This window comes from Aspergillus steynii (assembly GCF_002849105.1).
Source record: "Aspergillus steynii IBT 23096 chromosome Unknown P170scaffold_11, whole genome shotgun sequence".
In the NCBI taxonomy this organism is placed as follows: domain Eukaryota; kingdom Fungi; phylum Ascomycota; class Eurotiomycetes; order Eurotiales; family Aspergillaceae; genus Aspergillus; species Aspergillus steynii.
In genome coordinates this window covers 682,372-699,964 of record NW_020194408.1, presented here as the reverse complement: position 1 = coordinate 699,964, position 17,593 = coordinate 682,372, and the positions used below count along the sequence as shown (strand labels likewise).

The following is a 17,593-nucleotide window of genomic DNA, read 5'->3' as shown; positions in this document are numbered from 1 at the left end:
GCCGACACACTCCCTTTGCTCTCCCTACTTGCACCTCCCACGGACTCCGTATCACGCACATCTCCATCATGCCGTATATATCCCCACGACCAACAACCTCCCTCCCACGGCATGCCCGCGATGCCACCATGCCCAGCACTCCCTCCCATCCACGATGACGATGACGACGACGCCAACCCCATCGCTCAAACCCCCCGTGCACCTCATCGCCATCCGCCCCGAGTCCATCGCCGCCGAAGAGATCTCCCTCTGCGTCCACAACCGCCCCGAACCATGGCACCCGCTCGACTACAACGTCTACTACAACCGCGTCCCCGTCTTCACCGTCTTCGGCCACCCCTTTTCCATCGGCCAGCGTCGCACCTTCTATGACAGCTCCGGCCTCCCCCTCTTCGACCTCCGCTGTCGCTGGTACTCCTCGTCGATCTTGGACTTGAAGCTCCCCGGCGCAGAGAAGAGCCTTTTAACAGCGAGGTTGCGCGTCGCTGTCAGCGAGCCGAGGGTTACGGTTACTTTTCAGAATGCAGTCGCTGCTCCGTCTCCGCAGGACCAGGGCCAGGATGACGGGAAGGGTAAGAGCAAGGGTTCTACGGAGCAAAACTCTGCAATATCCCGCCAAGTGACGATGGAGGTGCACGCCCAGGACCTCGACAACATGGTGCAGGTGGTCGTCGTCGAGAACCGCAATGTTGCGTCTATTCGGCGGGTCACGGACCCAGAGCAGTTGACGGAGGGTCAGATGCCGCCTTTCCGGCTACGGCCGAAATGGGAGGTCAGGGTTGCGCAGGGGGTTGATATTTCGCTGGTTAGTGGTCTTTTATATCTCGTTGGGGGTTTTGGTTGGTAAGAGAAAGATGGAATGCTGATATCTTGGTTAGATTGCTGTCGTGGTGGTGATTCTGGGACAGAATGCGGGGGATATTGCGTATAGTAGTCCCGGGGTGGTTAGTTGAGCTGGGTTGTTTAATCGCTGGACGATGGGTGATTGCCCTATTTGGCATTTTTTTAAGGTCGGGGCCAGGTATGGCCGTTTAAAAATTGAGGCGAATCCTTGAATTGTTTGGGTTTGGTTAAGGGTAAATTTATATGATCAGAAGGGAATGAACTATTGGATATCTGGTTGATATTAGTATGGTTGATATTGCGAGATTGATCCGTCATCATGGAAATAATGAGAACTGAGTTGGACTTTGTAGGAAATTGGCAGAGGGGGGTGGTCCACGATAGAACAATTCAATTGACTAGAAAACAGATAGATGAAAGGTTGTTGAAGATGAGGTTCTAAATACACGCACAAAGGCCCTATTTATGCTGATCAAGGCGGTGATCAACTAATGGAACCTCCCATAAAACATGATCGAATGACATCATCTTGGGATAGGTCAGCGGAACGCTCCGGTAGGCATCCGGAATCTCGCTGAATTCCTACAGACTTCAAGGCTCTTCTTTCCATGTCTTAGACAGGGTAGAGTCCATGTTCTCGTGTCTAGGTACGTCCTTCGACTTGTGTCGGTTAGTGTCGGCCGGTATATATTGCCGCATCATTACTCCGAAGTAGTTCGAACAACTGAGAAATACAAAAACATCGCCGCAGAAAATAACATGGCTAATTTCGTCCAATATAGTGAAGAGTAAATACAGTCATAGTACCTTGCCCGTCAATTAGAAATGAATTACTCCGTTGACGTACAAACGAGTAGACACATCCCGCGCTAGACCCTTTGTAGCGCAGGTCATGTGCAGCGGCCATGCACGGGAATCCCTGAATCCCTGCATTTCTTTCAGTTTTGATTTCTAATGTTTCGAGTCTCGATGCGCATTATTTAGAATGCTCTGGCCATGCACCCAATGAACCAATCCACGAGCCAATCCACGAACTTCCCTTCCTTACACTGAACGGTGGGGTCCGTCTAATCCCTATCGGCAACCCCAGCCGAGGGTCGACCGCTTAATCTTATCGACAAAAAATGCCTCCTACCGACTGCCCTGACCATGCTTGTGTCACCGTCAATTGACCATCCCACAACATGCCGACCGACCACGGGGCCGTCTGGGGCCAGCGATGGCGTTCATCTCCCGGTTTCATCGTCGCTACCATGTCAATGGCCCTGTTCACCGGTAAGTTGCAGCTCGGTGCTCCCACATCCACGTGCAGTGCAGTGCAGCTGCTAATGCCGATCCTACATAGACGTCTTTCTGTACACCTTCCTCGTCCCCATCCTTCCTTACGTCCTTGAGAATCGCCTCGGAATCGACCCCTCCCTGACCCAGCGTCTGAGTTTCGCCCTGCTGGCTGAAAGCTCCGTCATCGCGCTGGTCTCGAGCCCGTTCATCGGGAACTACGCGGATACCCTGCCCTCCAAGAAGGCGGTGCTTTTGGCCTCTCTGGCGGTTGCGCTGCTTGGGACGCTCGTTCTGGCTGCTGCACCTTCGGGTATGGACCCCTGCGACCGGTAGATTGTGTGGAGTGAGTGTGGAATGTGAGGCTGACGGACACAGCGGCGGTTTTGTTCATAGGTCGTTTGATCCAGGCCATTGCGAGCTCGTTCATCTGGGTCGTCGGCTATGCTACTATCGCTGATAATGTTCAGCCGGAGAACCTGGGGAAGACGTACGGCTTTGTCTCGGTGGTCGTGGGAGCCGGGACTTCGGGCGGCCCGATCATTGCGGGCGTGTTGTTCGAATTGGGCGGGTATTGGCTGGCGTGGTCCAGTGCTTTCGTCATCATGGTCTTTGATATTATCTTGCGGCTGTTGATGATTGAGAGGCCGAGGTCTATTCCAGGTGAGAATCAGGAATGTGCTTGTGTTTGTGTGATGGGGCTGATATGTCGGACAGGAGACGACTCGGAGAATGATCCACTACTGTCCGACACGCGTGGTGACAGCGCTGTGGAGGAAAAGACAGGCCTGCAGTTCTACCTGTACATGTTCCGACACCGCAAATTCGTCTGCGGAGGCCTGAGCTATCTGACGTTTGCGATCCTGACTACGAGTTTTGACACGACGCTACCACTGCACGTCCGCGACGTCTTCGGCTGGAAGAGCATGCTAGCGGGTTTGATGTTTTTCGCCTTCCAAGGCCCCAGCATCTTGCTCAGCCCGCTCACTGGCTGGCTGAAAGATCGCGTCGGAACGCGCTGGCCAACAACTGCCGGGTTCATTGGCGTGGCTCCGGTGATGTGGCTGCTTGGGACGCCGGGCGACGATCGGTTCCCCTGGATCAACGAGGGCAATCGCGGACAAATCATCTACATGATTGCGATGACCGGCATCGGCATTCTGACTTGTTTGCTGAACGGAGCCGGAACTATCGAAGCCACAGGTATGTTTGATTGTGTTTGTTGAGTTTGTCGCTTGCCCTGACCTTATCCTCTAGTGACGGTCGATGAGATCGAGGCCAGGCACCCAGGGATCTTTGGTCCCCATGGGGGATACTCGCGGGCGCTGTCGATTGCCAGTATGAGCTGGACCCTGGGATCGTTTGTCGGGCCGATCATTTCCGGTTGGCTTGCAGAGCGATTTGGATATTACGAGATGAATTGCGTGCTAGGTAGGTTTTGTCCATCTGACCTGCTCCGGCGTTTCGAGAAGAATGCTAACGTCGTCTAATTTCAGCGGTACTATGTTTGCTCTCCGGCCTTAACACCTTCATCAATTTAGATTCCCGAGTGCCAAAGGATCGGCAAATTAAGACTGATCAACAACACCCCTGAATCTGGATTCGCTCCCGATTTCCCGGTCGAGCGATCTGAGCGCCGTTCCAGAATCTTTGCGGACAGATACAGAGTTAGATTGCAGTACATACAGAGACAGAATATAGATCACTTAGACGGAACACGCCAATTGCGGGGTGACCGCTTGAGTAGACATATGATCTGACATATCGAATGTCACGTCGGCCAAGATGTGGAACGATGAGGGGTTGGACGGGAAAAGGAGATGCGATTCCCCGGTGGGCCTGTCAGCAGATTCAGGAATCGCATTAGCAATTTAGCTGCGAGCAAACGGCGCGCTAATTATAGTCAACGGCTGTATCCAGGCCGAGGCTGCGTCTGTCTGCTGTCAGCTCCGGTCTCACTGGACGATGCTAGCTTCCGTACAGCGTAAGAGGCTTATGGCTGTCGCTCGGAGTTGAGGGCGCAGACTAATGATCTTAGATACATCACCAGGATCCCTGGACTTGTTCAACCTCAAACTCCTGTCGGTAGATCGACATTGGGTATTTGCCAATTAGGACCCGTGTCTTATTGCAGGACGCCGAGATTATGGCTCGTCAGTTCGACAATCAACTCCCTGCTTAGCGGAGAGGGGATGCGACTAGTGTGAAACCTTGGCATGGTCGCCTTCTGCGCCTTTGAGCGTACGGAGTGCATCCTGTAGCGTGCATACTGCATCAAGTTTGACCATGGCACTGGTGACCGAACTCCTCTTTGAGTATCAAACAGACAGCCTGTCGCTGGAGTGGTTGGTTTATGGAGCCGAGGGAACGGACCTCCGCAGGAATCCTCTCGCATTCGGATGTTTCCAATCACGCGGCACTAGCTACGGAGGAGGCCATGGCAGTGGTACAGGTCCATCTGGGCAAGTTCCATCCTTCCATTCAGATCCCGAGTCGCCGAGCGGAACGGAGTCCATACATCACAACTTTATCGGAGTCCGAGACAGAGGCACACAAAATCAAACAATTCAGATTTCCAAGATCAACGGGTTTATTCGACACGTCTGTCGTACTCGCGTCCGAGCGCTAAACTCCTGAGAATGCTCAAGTGAAAACACTAGGCCGCCGGGATCGCTCCCGACCTGGGGAGAATATCATAATAGGACTATCATAATTCAACATCGAGAAAATACTACGGTAGGTTAAGGGGGGAAGTTAATCCTCCCATGTGGACGATGCATCGACACGCGCCAATCGGAAGGTTTCTCAGCGCGTGCTAACTGCTCTACCGACCGTTGCTCGACCAATATATTGCTTGGTATGCGATCGACGAGAGCAACGACTCCTCCGGTCGTCAATAGTCTGGTTTCGGACGGGAAGCGGTGGATTGAGCGGATCTCCGAGAACGAAGGGAGAAAGCTATCTAGATTGTTTTTGTGGCACCTCCGTACGCGAGGCAAATCCTTCCGAGGGAGTGGATTTCTTGTCCTTGTTTTCCCTGGCTTTTTTGATTAATTTTTCTGGTGAGTTTTCACGCTGAGACAGTATCGCAGGGAAAGGATTTCTTTACCCGAAAACCTAAAATCCCGGTCGTGGAGTTGGACTTCTCGGCCTTTGTGACTCTTCATGGACCATGGATCGAAGTGGATGACGGGCTGGAATCGACCATCGAGAGAATGCTCGATCGTCTCGGCCTGCACGGTGGCACATGACGTATCCTTTCCACGGACTCTTGACTATCTCCATGTTCTATTTGGATCCAGGCATACGGAGTATACGGAGTAGCGTTAGGCATTCTCGCTGTGTCCACTGCCAACAACGGTCGGTTTTCTAGTACTACGGGGTAAGTTGTCCGTTCGAACAGTGGAGTGCATTACGTTGAACAATCGCCATAGCTCCAGCAATTAATATCCGTGCTTTCCAGAATCAGGAGCAGCACCAGGGAGTGATACTAGCCAGACTAAAATAATCTCGCTTGAAAGCCGATTCCGGAGGATGTTCCAGAAGTGGTAAGATGAGGAGGAGCGAGTCTCAAAAACAGGGAAATGTTTATTGCTTTTTCCATTTTTCATTTGGCTGCCTTATCCTTTCGAATTTCTGTGCCTCCGAGTCGTGGCTAACTTGCATCCTACCGAGCGCACACACTACTAGCCAGCCTCGGGGCAACAGACTTAAGCAACTAATTGGTCTAACAACGTACCTAGCAGCACCAAGCCCATCTAGCGTAGGGTTTGGACCAGTCACCACCCCTGGCGGCCAATAACCCTAATCAACCGATGAAGAATCTGCCTGCAGTCTTCTGATGTCTGCAGCGCCACCTGGGAGTTCGTTCAATTTTTCTTCCGCATCGCCGGGAACAAAGAAGAAAAAAACAGCACCCCCAAAAGGCAAATTGACATGTAGCCGACGAACTCTGTCCAAAACCTTGAACACCGGGGCATCCGATCTATCTCCCCTTAGTCTCCTGGGTGCCGAGCCGGCGCGCCAACGGCTTTTAATTTTTATGGATTCTACTACGGAGTCGAAGGGCAGCTCCAGAGTTCGGACAACCAGAACGGACTGACAGCTTGGGTGTCCCCCCGTCCCGCCTATGACAGGTCGAGTCGGAAGGCTCGGTGGAGTTCCGGCACGGCGTTGTGACGGCATATTCTCGACGTTATTGACTGACCCAGGAGTAATAGAGTGGGTGCCTGCAGAAAAAAAAAAGGATTTTGTCCAACGATCGTGCTTCGATACTTCCGAACACTCCCCATTCCGGCCGAATATGCTGATTTGACGAGAAGGATGAACGGGCAAGACATTTTATTGCCTCTTTGGGGAAAATCGTTTTTTGTTTTTTGTAAAAATCGCTAATTATTTTTTTTCTCTTGTTTCTTTTTCTGGGACCCCTCCTATCTTTTTTTTTTTTTTTTTTTTTTTTTTTACTCTCCAATATATCATATTAAGAATGGCCTGTGCCGGCTTGGTGCCGCGAAGGATTTATGCTCATGAACCCTTCGACTTTTTCCACCCCTCGTCTGGCCCCAATTCGATTATATCACCGCTTCGTTTTCCCCATTGATGGCCAGTTGGAGTCTCGAATACGATTCTAACGACATCGAATCATGTCCGCCGTTGAGATGAACGTCGCCGAGATCCCCCCTCAGTCGGGCAAGGACTGGTACGACTTCCCTACCGAATGCGAGCGATCCCTCACCTCGATCATGGCCCCTCGCAATATCGTCATCGTCGGCGCCGGTATTGCCGGCATTGCCTGTGCCCTCTCCCTCTCGAAGGAATTGACCCCCTTCGTCCCCGACCTCCAGATCACCATCTTCGAACGTCACGATATCCTCTCCACCTCCGGCGGCGCCATCAACCTGACGCCGGTAGCACAACGACATCTCGACCAGCTCGGCGTGCTGGCCGAGCTGGACCGACTCGGCGCAGAGGGCGGCTCGGATGTCGACGCCATTGAGATCTTCTCCAGCCGATCCGGCCGACAACTCGGATCCATCGATTTCATCGACCACGGCGGGAACGGGTTCGGCGGATACAAAGGACGACGAGTGATGCGGATCATCCTGTCCGTCGCCATGCTGGCCATGGTGGAACGCACGAAGAACGTCAACGTCGTCTTCGGCAAGAAGCTCGTCCGCGGCGAGGAGTCCGAAGACAAGGCTACCCTGCACTTCTCCGACGGCTCCTCCGCCACGGCCGACCTCGTGCTCGGCTGCGACGGCGTGCATTCCGCCACCCGCCAGCAGTGGATCGACCCGGCCTCGACGTCCGAGTACACGGGCATCTCCTTCGTGCAGAGCGTCATCGACACCGAGAGCGTCAACGCCCCTATCCACTTCCGCTCCACCGCCATGAACATCTCCCGCCACGGCTCCCTCATCACCAGCTACTGTGACCGCGAGCATGAGCAGATCTTCCTGGCCGCCATCGTCCAGGTCAACGAGGACCTCCTGGCCCACTACCGTCTCGAACCTGGCCAGGACATCCGCAAGCAAACCGCCATCAAACGCGCTCTGCGCGACGAGATGAAGCACCGCTTCGGAAAGTCCGCCGTCCCTTGCATCCGTGAAATGGCCAGCAAATCCGCCGACTGGATGCTCTACCCTGTCTACCAGGTAAAGCCCGGCTCAAAATGGCACACAGACCGAGTCATGCTCCTCGGCGATGCCGCTCACGCCGTAAGCCCCTCTCTCCCCAAACAAACCCCACCCCCACCGCAAAAACTAACCAAGAAAATAGATGCCCCCTCGCGACGAATCCGCCGCCTACGCCCTCGACGACGCGATCCTCTTCTCGCGCATCCTCGCCAAACACCGGCACGAGCCCCTCTCCGCCGCCTTCAGAGCTTACGAGGACCTGCGCCGCGAAACCGTCAACACAGCATTCAAGTCCTCGCGCCGCATGTGGGAGAAACACCGGGACATGAGTTTCCTGGAGGGCCGGCTCAAGGAGTGGACGCTGCCGTTCTACCTCAAGAATTCGAAAGAGGCGCGCGAGGCCGCGTGGGAGTTCGACGCTACGAAAATTAGCATCCCCATGCCGGTCGAGGAGCAGAGTTCCAGCTCGTCGTATTCGTATGAGAAGGAGTTTTCGGTTGCGAGGTGTAGGTAGTCACACTGTCTGCTCCTGGTGATTCGTATCCCTCATCGGGTTATTGGTTGGCTTGCTTGCTTTCATGGGTTTCTCTTTCTTCCGGGGTTGCGGCTGGACTGGATTGGGCTTGGCTGGGTCGGGGTTCGGGTTCGGGTTATCGGTTCTGTTATTCTGTCGCTTTTGACTTTCGCTTGCTGGCTTCTCTACTGTGATGGTGTGGATTGATTCGGATTGAGGACTGCTTCTGCTGGTGTATGGAGTTTCAAGTCTGGACTGGTCGGTCGGTCAGGAGGGTCGGTCGGTCGGACAGGGAAGATTGGATGGACTGGATTTGGTTGGAATCGATCAGTTTACGAGATTACGATAGCGTTTTGAAATTGTATTAGATGGATATCTCCTTGTTTACAATACTATATTATATTATATTGTGCTATGCGTGTTATGCTGTACTTTGGAAATTATAGTTCTGATCAAGGACCTACTCTCCACACGTCCTGTATTCGAATTATGAGGTATGTACAGTTCATCATCTATGCTGAGACTGTCGTTGCGAAGTTGGCTACCTATTTTCACGGGTGGGTGGTTAGTACCTAAGGCCGCAGATTTGATGATGATTGATTACATAGTTTGGAAGTAATGAAGCTATACGCACCACACCACGCACGTTTGCTTTTGCTATACCCTGACATTCTGTACATTTACACAGTTGACAGAAACGGATTATATTCTAAATGAAATCACCAGCTCAGCTCACTAAATCTTCCATTTATTTTCCTCAAAAAAGAAAAGAAAAGGTCACAGGATCTCCGCGCCCATTAGCAAGACAAACTCGGTTCATCATCAAAAGCGTACTCAACACTCTACTAGTTATTATCTACAGGAGAAGGAGTTTTGTGGCCGGGAGGTGCTTGCTCATCCGTGGCTTCCGCAATGCAGCTTTTCATGATCCGATAATGACTGCTGTCTGATGTCTGACGTCTGACGTCTATTGCCCGGCGTCGCGAGGCTATGTATGAGCGCTCATGCTGGGTTTCATCATATTCGGTGCAATGGATAGACGCGGCCTGAGAAATCTAGCCGTTATTTCTCTGGATTTGTGGATGGAGTTTGTTGGGAGTTGAACTTCTTACCGCGGTGTGGGGATTTGAGATGATGATATGAGGAGCTTGGAAAGGTTATTAGGAGACTTTATAGTTGGTGAAGAGACCTTCATGGTTGACGTCGAATTTTACGGTCCTGTGTGATTCGGATTCTGCGCTGAGTGCTTGCGTTTAGAAGCTAAGATGTCGGAGACTCGGCGTGACACTACTCAGTTGGAGGACCATTGAGAGGATGAGGGAGAGATGGGAGAATGGTTAAGACGAAACGACGCTTGAGGTCTAGTTATTTCAGGATACACGAAGTACGGATGAATGCTTGTTGAATATCAGAGATATTGTCAGGCATCGCGGGAAATGAATCGATGATATGAAATCCCTGATTCACATTGTTCGGATCAGAGACCTGAATACTTGACATACTACGTAAGACTCAGTTCGATAGTCGGAAATAGAATGAGCAAGGAATAACTTGACTATATTAAGACTATAGGCAAGCCACATAAAAAGATAGCGACGACCCGCGCATAAGAAGATATACAAAGAATCAACACTAGCATCCACCTCGTGTTCAGCTAAAACCCCGCACCCACCAGCACAGCATAAGCAGCATCACAATCTCACTTAACTAAGCGAAACCACAATGCAACCGCCCGCACATTCTTAGAAAGTAAGAGTCTGGCCAGCGGTGCCGACAACAGCAGCCTTGACCTTTCCGGAGCCAACGAGGCTGTACTCGTAGGGAACGGAGGTGAGGGTACCCTTGGGGGCGGCGTTCTCGCCATCACCGAAGTCGTTGTCGTTGGAGACGGCGTATCCATCGTCGTCGACGCTGTAGAGGGGCTTCTTGGAGCCGACGAACTGGTTGCTCTCGACGAGGAGCTGGGCGCCGAGACGGGTGTTGATGCCGTCGGAGGCGTTCTCGTAGTAGCTGTTGTAGATGTGGCCGGTGCCGAAGCGGAAGGAGGGAGCGCGCGAGTTGATGTTGAACCAGTAGTTGTTGGCGTAGGTGATGCGGAGGTGGCCCTTGTCTTCGTCCTCGTTGGAGTTGGAGTGGCCGATCAGCGAGGCCTTGTAGTGGTCGTGGATGAAGGAGTTGGAGACGGTGATGAAGTCGGCGGCGTGGGTCAGCTGGAGGATGTTAGTATGGGCAATAGGTTGGAGAGGAGTGGTTTGGAGGGGATGAAGGGGAGACGTACGTCAATCAGACCGTCGTAGTAGTCCTTGCCGTTGTCCATGTCGGAGGAGACGTCGACGTGGTCGATCCAGACGTTGGTTCCCTTGTCTGTGTTTGTTAGATCTGCTTGGTTTGGTTCGGAGTGTGGGTATACATACTGACGGCAATGGCATCGCCGTTCTCAGCAAGGACCTTCTTGACACCCAGGTTACGGATGATGACGTTGCTCTCCTCCTTGACGATACTGTGCAACGATTAGCTTTCCATATCCAATCGATTATAGGCCTGGACGAGTCAAACGTACACTCCGAATCCCTCGAGGATGGCGTTGGCGTCCTTTCCGATGATGGAGGTGTTGGAGCCGATCTTGATCTGCTTGGCGTTCTCCTTGATGTTGCCGTCGACGTAGACGATCTTGGCGTCGTTGCCCTGGACGGCGGAGCTGAAAGCAGCGTACGAGGAGACGGTGGTGGTAGTACCGCCGGCACCACCGGTGGTGCCGCCGTTCTGGCTGGCGTAGCCGAAGGCAACCTTTTCAGTCAGTATGGATAGAGGTGGTAGAGTCAAAGAGAGCTCACGTCGTCAGCGGAAGCACGCTTCACGTTGGTGGTGGGGGTAGGGGCAGCCAGAGCCTGTCCAGACAGGGCGGCGGCAACCGCAAGGATCTGCTTGAAGTTGACCATTGTGATTGTAGTTGATTCGCAGAATCAAGCTTGGAAGATAAAGATAAAAGGAAAATGTAAGAATGAAGGTAGAAAGGTGAGGAAGTAGGGAAAGAATGACAGGAGAGAACTTGCTGGAGAACGAAAAAAATCAGACCAGAACGAGCAGAGATCCCAGGGTACTTATACTGGCGCTGACTGCGACTGTCCTCGTCTCGAATGCCATGGACATACTCCGTAATTCTCTTGTCGCCATGGATGAGAACTATAGCTAGGTCCACAGTCGATAAAGTGCCCAGACGCGCGGTCCACATCCATAGGTGGACGGATTCATGGGATCGGCGTCACACGAGTCTCAAAGCGGACAGGAACAGGAGACAATTCTCCGGCAAGCATGAGTCGTGGTGCCCAGAACAGCAGTGCCGACTGCAGAAGGTCGACTAGTCGGGGCGTGGCTTAGCAGGAGATCGAGCTATAGTCTAATTGAGACACGGAGAACTTCCACAAATGACTGGTGCGTTTCAGGACGGCGTGCCAAGAACGGGGGTTTGATTAGCCTGCCTAGCTGGGCGAGGGGATATCACGGCGTCTATGCAGGATGAAATGGGTGATTTGGGTTGATTTTGCTCATCCATGATGCGATTGTGGTCATGCAAGTCCTAATGCGACACGGACGACGGAAGAATTGTCACAGAAATGCCGGCAGCGTCCAAGAGTCCAAGCCTGGGGGTTTTCGGATGCCGGTTCCTGAGGCGTCATCCGCAGTGGATATTGACAAGAGCTGCCAAGAGCCAAGTCCGCTATTGAGAAACATCTGGGCAGACCAGCGTCGAACCATGATATTCGCATTCATCCCTATAAGGAGCGGACAAGAAAAACGGTTTGCTTAGGGCTTGAGCGGTCAGGGGGTGATCACTGACCGATGAGTAAGACGAGATGAGTAAGAGGATGCCTGACGATGAGGCCATAATCCGCCCGACTGATTGGCCTCGCTTCATCCTCCAACCCCGCCGACAAGAAACGGTCCTCCTGGGAATTTCCTACAATCATCTCCCTGCAATTTCACGGGGTGCATACCATCATGGACCGGGACTTTTCCGCCATCCCCGTCGTCGATTGGCAGCGGCTGCAGGACCCTGGCACTAAACCGCATGCTCTCGCGCAATTACGCGACGCCATCTTCCAGGTCGGATTCCTCTACCTGACCAACCACGGCCTGGAAGATCTCATTCGGCGCGCCCATGCCCAATTACCCGAGCTGTTCGATCTCCCCGACAAGGTCAAGGAGCGATGCAACATGCTCAACTCGCCCTCGTTCGTGGGATATACTCGTCTGGGGGCCGAGACGACCGCATCCAAGACGGACTGGCGGGAGGTATGTACAGCGCACATCCCAATTATGTTTTTCCATCTATCGGCAGGTCGGCAGCTGCCCAGGTGCATGAACTGACTATACTCCAGCAATATGATTTCGGAACCCCCGGCATGAAGCGGTGGACCCCTCAGGACCCATTCTGGCAGAGGCTCGAAGGGGACAGCCAGGTGTGTCTCATTCTACGTCTCGGCATCAGTGCAATGTAGCCACCCTCTAAGCCAGATGGATGTCTAGTACCCCGACCACCCGGGCGCCAAAGACCTCGTCGAAGAATACATCCGCGAATCGGCCTCGTTGTCGCGGCGGTTCATGCGCGCCGTGTCAGAATGCCTCTCGCTGCCTCTGACAACCTTTGAGTCCTTCAAGGGCAACATGGACCGGTTGAAATTCATCAAGTATCCTCCCGCCGCGCCAGGATCCCAAGGCGTTGGACCACACAAGGACTCCACCGGACTGTTTACCTTCCTGTCGCAGGACGACACCGGTGGGCTACAGGTGCTCAACAAGAAGGGCGAATGGATCGATGCCCCGCCCATCAAAGGTAGCCTGGTGGTGAACATCCAGCAGGGATTCGAAGCCATCACGGGAGGCATCTGCACGGCCACGACGCACCGCGTGATGGTATACCTCGGTCTTCGTAGCTGGATCGATTAGTTCTGACTGATCTTACCTAGGCTCCGGTGAACACAACAAGATACAGTATTCCGTTCTTCCTGGGCGTGCGGATGGATCTCACGCTGGCGGAGTTGAAGGAATCCGCCAAACATATTGTCGAGCGCATCCCGGCGAGTGATGATCGGAAGAAGAGGGCTGTCGACGTGCCCAGCGAGTTCCTGTCGCCGTTGTACTCTTGCGTGAGTTTACGTTGTTGCGATGCTCGATTACGCGCTAATGGTCGTAGTTTGGCGAAGCATACCTGCGGAACCGCATCCTCAGCCACCCGGATGTGGGACAGAAATGGTATCCAGAATTATACCAGCGGTATTCCACGGAGATACTACAATGAGGCTATGACTAACGATATGACTGTCTCCGATGGTGGGTTTGTAGCTGACCTTTTCTACGACTGATTCTATAACCACAGTGCTTGATATGCAGATAGCTACAACATCTCAATAGCTAAACCATGGTTTGAAAGAACAAGCACAAGGCATAAATATTCCATTCATCGTACGGAGTAGTCCAAACATCAAATGAGTGGATCCTCGCGCACATTAATAAGAATAACGGAGTCAAGCCACGATATCCACCTACCGGATCGGGTAAGCACGAACGCTGGAATTGTTTCATCCTTTCATCCTTCGGCAGATTAACGCCCAGAACTGGCAAACCATGGAGTCTTGGGTGTCTATTTTTGCGCTGTCATATGATTGATTCTGTTCTTAATCTTATGGGTACTTTAACGTTCCAGTCTGTAGCCTAGTTACAACTACAACCTCTAGAAGCTCTCCTTGGTTCTGCGGAGTCGGCTCTAACTTGGAAGCTCCGCAGCCAAGAGTCCTGGGAGCTTGTTCATATAACGGTGCTTTTTCAGTAACTAATACGGAGTACGAAGAGCTGGAGTCCGGTCAGACGCAGGGTAAGGCAGTAAGTCTCCGGAGTTCTGCCGCAAGCGATGCGCTAACGGTACTCCTTGCATGGACTTGATTACGGAGGATTCTAGATTCTTTTTACTCGGAGTACACCTGCTGTTTACTCCCACTGCCTAGTAGTACAGAGTATCTCACGACATTACCACTTTTACATATAGATCCTTCTTCCTCCATCCTCAACCCATTTCTATTCCATCCATAAGAATCAAACCCCCCTCGCCCCCTGATAAACCCCGTTATACCCCTCTGTCCTCTCAGTCAAAGAATGAAAAACCATCTGCGCCAGCCTCGCATCCCTTGACACCCTCACCCCGTGCTCATTAGACACCTGCATCAACGCGCCCACGGCCCCGGAGTACCCTGCGTCCATGACGCCCGCGTGGACTGCCACGCCGGAGCGGAACAGCGAGCTGCGCACGAAGATCTGGCCCATCACGTCGAGCGGGACGGTCACGGTTTCGTTGAATTCGATGAGGTAGGTTCCTGAGGCGAGGTGGAGGGTTTTGCTTTCGGGGTTGTTGATGGGGTTTTTGGGTGTAGAGGTAGCTGTAGCTGTAGGGGCGGTGTTGGGGTTGGTGTTTCTGGGATTGGAGGGTTCCGAAAAGGGAATCTCGACTGTCGAAGCGGTCTGTCGGTTTGTGTTATCGAAGTCGACGGTTCCCGGGGAAGTGAAGCGGAGGACGCGTTTGAGGGAGAGGTCTACGCCGCAGGGTTGGACTTGGAGGGTGGGTGATTTGAGGTTTTGGATGATGGAGCGGGTGTGGAGCGTGCGACCGGGGAGGATCATGGTGATTAGACAATCACTCCAGAGAAGGGGTTAGGGGGGGTAGATTTTGTAGAAACTGTTCAAGAGTATGAAGAAGAGGGAAATAAACCAGGTAAAATGTAGAAATCTAGGATTACTGAGGATTGACCGCTTGTTGGTTCGGAGGAATTGAAGGCGTGATAGGATGCTCCGTCGGCGAATTGGTTATGGTTAGTGCTGACGATCTCAGATCCTTCAATTCCTTTGGTTTAGATGTTTAGTGAACATGCATTTGATTTGTTAGTCTACTCTAGTAAGTAATTTGAAGATATATATTCCGACTAAAGTTCATGCAGAGTTAAACTGTAGGTAGTTCAAGGGTTGCTACGAGGAGACAGGTGCATGTCAGACTGCCAGAATATACATTAGTGCCAGGTATTGCCCTGTGGCGCTACAGAGCACCGGAATACGGGGTAAGTTCTCAGTATTTTACCTTTTGGGTTCTCGAATGGCGAATTAAGTTTCTATCGTGACCAATTGCTCAGGATTAGACTCAATTATTTGTTTTTCTTTGAGTTGAGCTCTTGATTTGAGATCTTACTCGTCCTGTTCGGACTTCCGAGAGCACTTTCGGAGGCCGACCGCATGAGGAACGACCGCGAGTCAAGGTGCTACTTATGCTCTTTGCGTTTCCTTTTCTCTTTTCTTTTGCCTCGGTACACTCGCTAACTAATCGATGCTTCCAACTTGTGGAAAGTAGGATATTAAAGAAGTTCACCATCCGCCGGCGCACGTGGCCCCCAATTGGGAAATCCAGAGCTTCAGACCCAAAGTCTCTGCGAGTCAATACGAGCTTTCTCCTTGGTTGTCGAGTCTTCTTCGAGTCCTCAAGACACGAAAGACGACCATATGACACAAGTGGATCTCGCTAACTGCCACACTAAGGATCAACAAGACCCCGCAGATCCGATCTTCACCTCCTGACTACCCCTCCTCATCCCTGCTCTCAGTATCTGCCCTGCATCATACAACATGGCCATTCCCGACGCAGCCCTGCAAGCTCTCCGCAACTCTCTCACCTCCTCTACCATCTTCACGCCCTCAGACCCCGGCTACCAGGAGAGTCTGCGCCGATGGTCCGACACGGGTGTTAAGCAGGCGGTAAGTCCGCTCATCCATACACCCATACACCCATACACCTAATACATCTGCATGCATGTACGTCTGATCTAACCAAACCCAGGGCGTCGTCATCCAACCCACCGAGACCGCTGACGTCCGCACTGCCCTCCTCTGGGCCCAAGAACACACCGTCGACTTCGCCGTCAAAGGCGGCGGCCACTCCGTCTCCGGCACCAGCTCCAGCGAAGGCGGTCTGGTCATCGACCTCTCGCGCATGAACCATGTCACCGTGCACGAGGACTCCAAGACCCTGACCGTCCAAGGCGGCGCCGTGTGGAAAGACGTCGACGAGAAAGCCGCTGAGCACGGCCTCGCCGCCGTCGGCGGAACCGTCAACCATACCGGCGTCGGCGGCCTCACCCTCGGCGGTGGCTACGGCTGGCTCAGCGGTATGTACGGCCTCACCATCGACAACCTCCTCGCCGCCACCGTCGTCCTGCCTAGTGGTGAGATCGTCGTAGCCGACGCTGCCTCCCACCAGGACCTCTTCTGGGCCCTCCGCGGCGCCGGCTACAACTTCGGCGTCGTCGTCGACTTCACCTTCCAGGCCTATGTCCAGACGAACCCCGTTTACTCGGGCATTCTCTCATTCGGACCCGACAAACTCGAGCCCGTCATCGCCGCCCTCAACAAGCAGCTCGAAAACCCGGACCCCAAGGCCGGCGTGATGTGCATTCTAGCCCAGCCGCCAGGCGCACCCAGCCTGATGGTGAACACGCTGGTCTTCTACAACGGCAGCCAGAGCGAAGGCGAGGCGCGATTCGCAGACCTCCTCTCCCTCTCTCCCGTCGCCAACATGGTCTCCATGATCCCATACTCGCAGCTGAACTCCCTCCAAAACCCCATGGCCACCTACGGCGACCGCAAGACCTTCAAGGGCCTGTTCTTCCAGACCCCGCTGGACGCGACCTTCCTGCGCTCCGTCCTCGACGACCTCAACGCGAAGAACGCCGCCTTCCCGGACCTCGTCCCCGCGCTGCTGCTCGAGTGGTATGACATGCGCAAGACGTGCAGTGTGCCGCTGGACGCGACGGCGTTTGCGAACCGCAGCGCGACGCAGAACGGGCTGTTGAATCTGCGGTGGTCAGGGACGGACATGGATGGGACGCATCGGGCCTGGGCGCGCGAGATCCAGGCGTCGTTTAAGGGGGAGTTTGAGAGGGTGCATGGCGCCGGGAAGGACGATGAGGATGTCCCGCAGTATATTAACTATGCGGAGCGTGAGTTTCCCGCCCCCACCCCCTGATTGTTGAATGATGCAATGCTGACTGGAATAGCCGGCGATGCCGTCGTGAATAACATCTACGGCCAGAACCTGGACCGGCTGAGGGAGGTCAAGAAGCGATATGACCCCGGGAACGTGTTTAACAAGATGCACCCCATTGTCTAAGCTGGGACTAGTCTCGGAGGGTGGTGTCGGCACTATTTATGTATATAAGATTATAAGTACCCGTAGCTGAACAAACTGATCACCTGTACTGAACCACCAGGGCAAGTCAGCCCAACGTTG

At 53.3% G+C, this 17,593-nt stretch overlaps 7 protein-coding genes across 7 annotated transcripts; 5 read left to right on the top strand and 2 right to left on the bottom strand.

Annotated features, from left to right (window-relative positions):
• The first annotated feature begins 42 nt into the window (after positions 1 to 42).
• On the top strand, positions 43 to 1,082 carry P170DRAFT_441721 (uncharacterized protein). The gene has a single exon (XM_024850385.1). It carries the CDS (start codon positions 155 to 157, stop codon positions 845 to 847), a length of 693 nt encoding a protein of 230 aa, XP_024698570.1. The 5' UTR covers positions 43 to 154; the 3' UTR covers positions 848 to 1,082.
• Positions 1,083 to 1,807: 725 nt separating this feature from the next.
• P170DRAFT_441719 (putative MFS multidrug transporter) lies at positions 1,808 to 4,098 on the top strand. The gene is made up of 6 exons (XM_024850384.1): positions 1,808 to 2,118; positions 2,189 to 2,434; positions 2,500 to 2,784; positions 2,839 to 3,324; positions 3,379 to 3,552; positions 3,618 to 4,098. The coding sequence occupies exons 1-6, from the start codon at positions 2,028 to 2,030 to the stop codon at positions 3,713 to 3,715; spliced, it is 1,380 nt and encodes a 459-aa protein (XP_024698569.1). The 5' UTR covers positions 1,808 to 2,027; the 3' UTR covers positions 3,716 to 4,098.
• Positions 4,099 to 6,556: 2,458 nt separating this feature from the next.
• On the top strand, positions 6,557 to 8,622 carry P170DRAFT_394782 (FAD-dependent oxidoreductase). The gene is made up of 2 exons (XM_024846071.1): positions 6,557 to 7,838; positions 7,900 to 8,622. Exons 1-2 carry the CDS (start codon positions 6,765 to 6,767, stop codon positions 8,269 to 8,271), a joined length of 1,446 nt encoding a protein of 481 aa, XP_024698568.1. The 5' UTR covers positions 6,557 to 6,764; the 3' UTR covers positions 8,272 to 8,622.
• Positions 8,623 to 9,819: 1,197 nt separating this feature from the next.
• P170DRAFT_459736 (pectate lyase family protein) lies at positions 9,820 to 11,571 on the bottom strand. The gene is made up of 5 exons (XM_024851886.1): positions 11,106 to 11,571; positions 10,832 to 11,058; positions 10,686 to 10,771; positions 10,550 to 10,635; positions 9,820 to 10,481 (listed from the first exon to the last, which is right to left on the bottom strand). Exons 1-5 carry the CDS (start codon positions 11,208 to 11,210, stop codon positions 10,014 to 10,016), a joined length of 972 nt encoding a protein of 323 aa, XP_024698567.1. The 5' UTR covers positions 11,211 to 11,571; the 3' UTR covers positions 9,820 to 10,013.
• A 632-nt stretch (positions 11,572 to 12,203) lies between these two features.
• P170DRAFT_394775 (isopenicillin N synthase family dioxygenase) lies at positions 12,204 to 13,705 on the top strand. Its single transcript, XM_024846070.1, has 5 exons — positions 12,204 to 12,564; positions 12,651 to 12,731; positions 12,799 to 13,185; positions 13,239 to 13,418; positions 13,466 to 13,705. The coding sequence occupies exons 1-5, from the start codon at positions 12,271 to 12,273 to the stop codon at positions 13,568 to 13,570; spliced, it is 1,047 nt and encodes a 348-aa protein (XP_024698566.1). The 5' UTR covers positions 12,204 to 12,270; the 3' UTR covers positions 13,571 to 13,705.
• Positions 13,706 to 14,329: 624 nt separating this feature from the next.
• Positions 14,330 to 15,009, bottom strand: P170DRAFT_468924 (putative dUTP diphosphatase Dut). The gene has a single exon (XM_024852576.1). It carries the CDS (start codon positions 14,941 to 14,943, stop codon positions 14,362 to 14,364), a length of 582 nt encoding a protein of 193 aa, XP_024698565.1. The 5' UTR covers positions 14,944 to 15,009; the 3' UTR covers positions 14,330 to 14,361.
• Positions 15,010 to 15,846: 837 nt separating this feature from the next.
• P170DRAFT_394772 (FAD-binding oxidoreductase) lies at positions 15,847 to 17,545 on the top strand. The gene is made up of 3 exons (XM_024846069.1): positions 15,847 to 16,062; positions 16,145 to 17,303; positions 17,361 to 17,545. Exons 1-3 carry the CDS (start codon positions 15,934 to 15,936, stop codon positions 17,471 to 17,473), a joined length of 1,401 nt encoding a protein of 466 aa, XP_024698564.1. The 5' UTR covers positions 15,847 to 15,933; the 3' UTR covers positions 17,474 to 17,545.
• Positions 17,546 to 17,593: the final 48 nt, after the last annotated feature.

Coding starts and splice junctions, on each gene's coding strand:
- P170DRAFT_441721 (XM_024850385.1), top strand. CDS start 155: ATGACGATGACGACGACGCCAACCCCATCGCTCAAACCCCCCGTGCAC.
- P170DRAFT_441719 (XM_024850384.1), top strand. CDS start 2,028: ATGCCGACCGACCACGGGGCCGTCTGGGGCCAGCGATGGCGTTCATCT. Junction 2,119..2,188: donor GTCAATGGCCCTGTTCACCG/GTAAGTTGCAGC, acceptor GATCCTACATAG/ACGTCTTTCTGTACACCTTC. Junction 2,435..2,499: donor TCTGGCTGCTGCACCTTCGG/GTATGGACCCCT, acceptor TGACGGACACAG/CGGCGGTTTTGTTCATAGGT.
- P170DRAFT_394782 (XM_024846071.1), top strand. CDS start 6,765: ATGTCCGCCGTTGAGATGAACGTCGCCGAGATCCCCCCTCAGTCGGGC. Junction 7,839..7,899: donor TCGGCGATGCCGCTCACGCC/GTAAGCCCCTCT, acceptor CCAAGAAAATAG/ATGCCCCCTCGCGACGAATC.
- P170DRAFT_459736 (XM_024851886.1), bottom strand. CDS start 11,210: ATGGTCAACTTCAAGCAGATCCTTGCGGTTGCCGCCGCCCTGTCTGGA. Junction 11,059..11,105: donor AGCGTGCTTCCGCTGACGAC/GTGAGCTCTCTT, acceptor CTGACTGAAAAG/GTTGCCTTCGGCTACGCCAG. Junction 10,482..10,549: donor ACTACGACGGTCTGATTGAC/GTACGTCTCCCC, acceptor AACATCCTCCAG/CTGACCCACGCCGCCGACTT.
- P170DRAFT_394775 (XM_024846070.1), top strand. CDS start 12,271: ATGGACCGGGACTTTTCCGCCATCCCCGTCGTCGATTGGCAGCGGCTG. Junction 12,732..12,798: donor GGCTCGAAGGGGACAGCCAG/GTGTGTCTCATT, acceptor ATGGATGTCTAG/TACCCCGACCACCCGGGCGC. Junction 13,419..13,465: donor TGTCGCCGTTGTACTCTTGC/GTGAGTTTACGT, acceptor TAATGGTCGTAG/TTTGGCGAAGCATACCTGCG.
- P170DRAFT_468924 (XM_024852576.1), bottom strand. CDS start 14,943: ATGATCCTCCCCGGTCGCACGCTCCACACCCGCTCCATCATCCAAAAC.
- P170DRAFT_394772 (XM_024846069.1), top strand. CDS start 15,934: ATGGCCATTCCCGACGCAGCCCTGCAAGCTCTCCGCAACTCTCTCACC. Junction 16,063..16,144: donor ACACGGGTGTTAAGCAGGCG/GTAAGTCCGCTC, acceptor AACCAAACCCAG/GGCGTCGTCATCCAACCCAC. Junction 17,304..17,360: donor GTATATTAACTATGCGGAGC/GTGAGTTTCCCG, acceptor TGACTGGAATAG/CCGGCGATGCCGTCGTGAAT.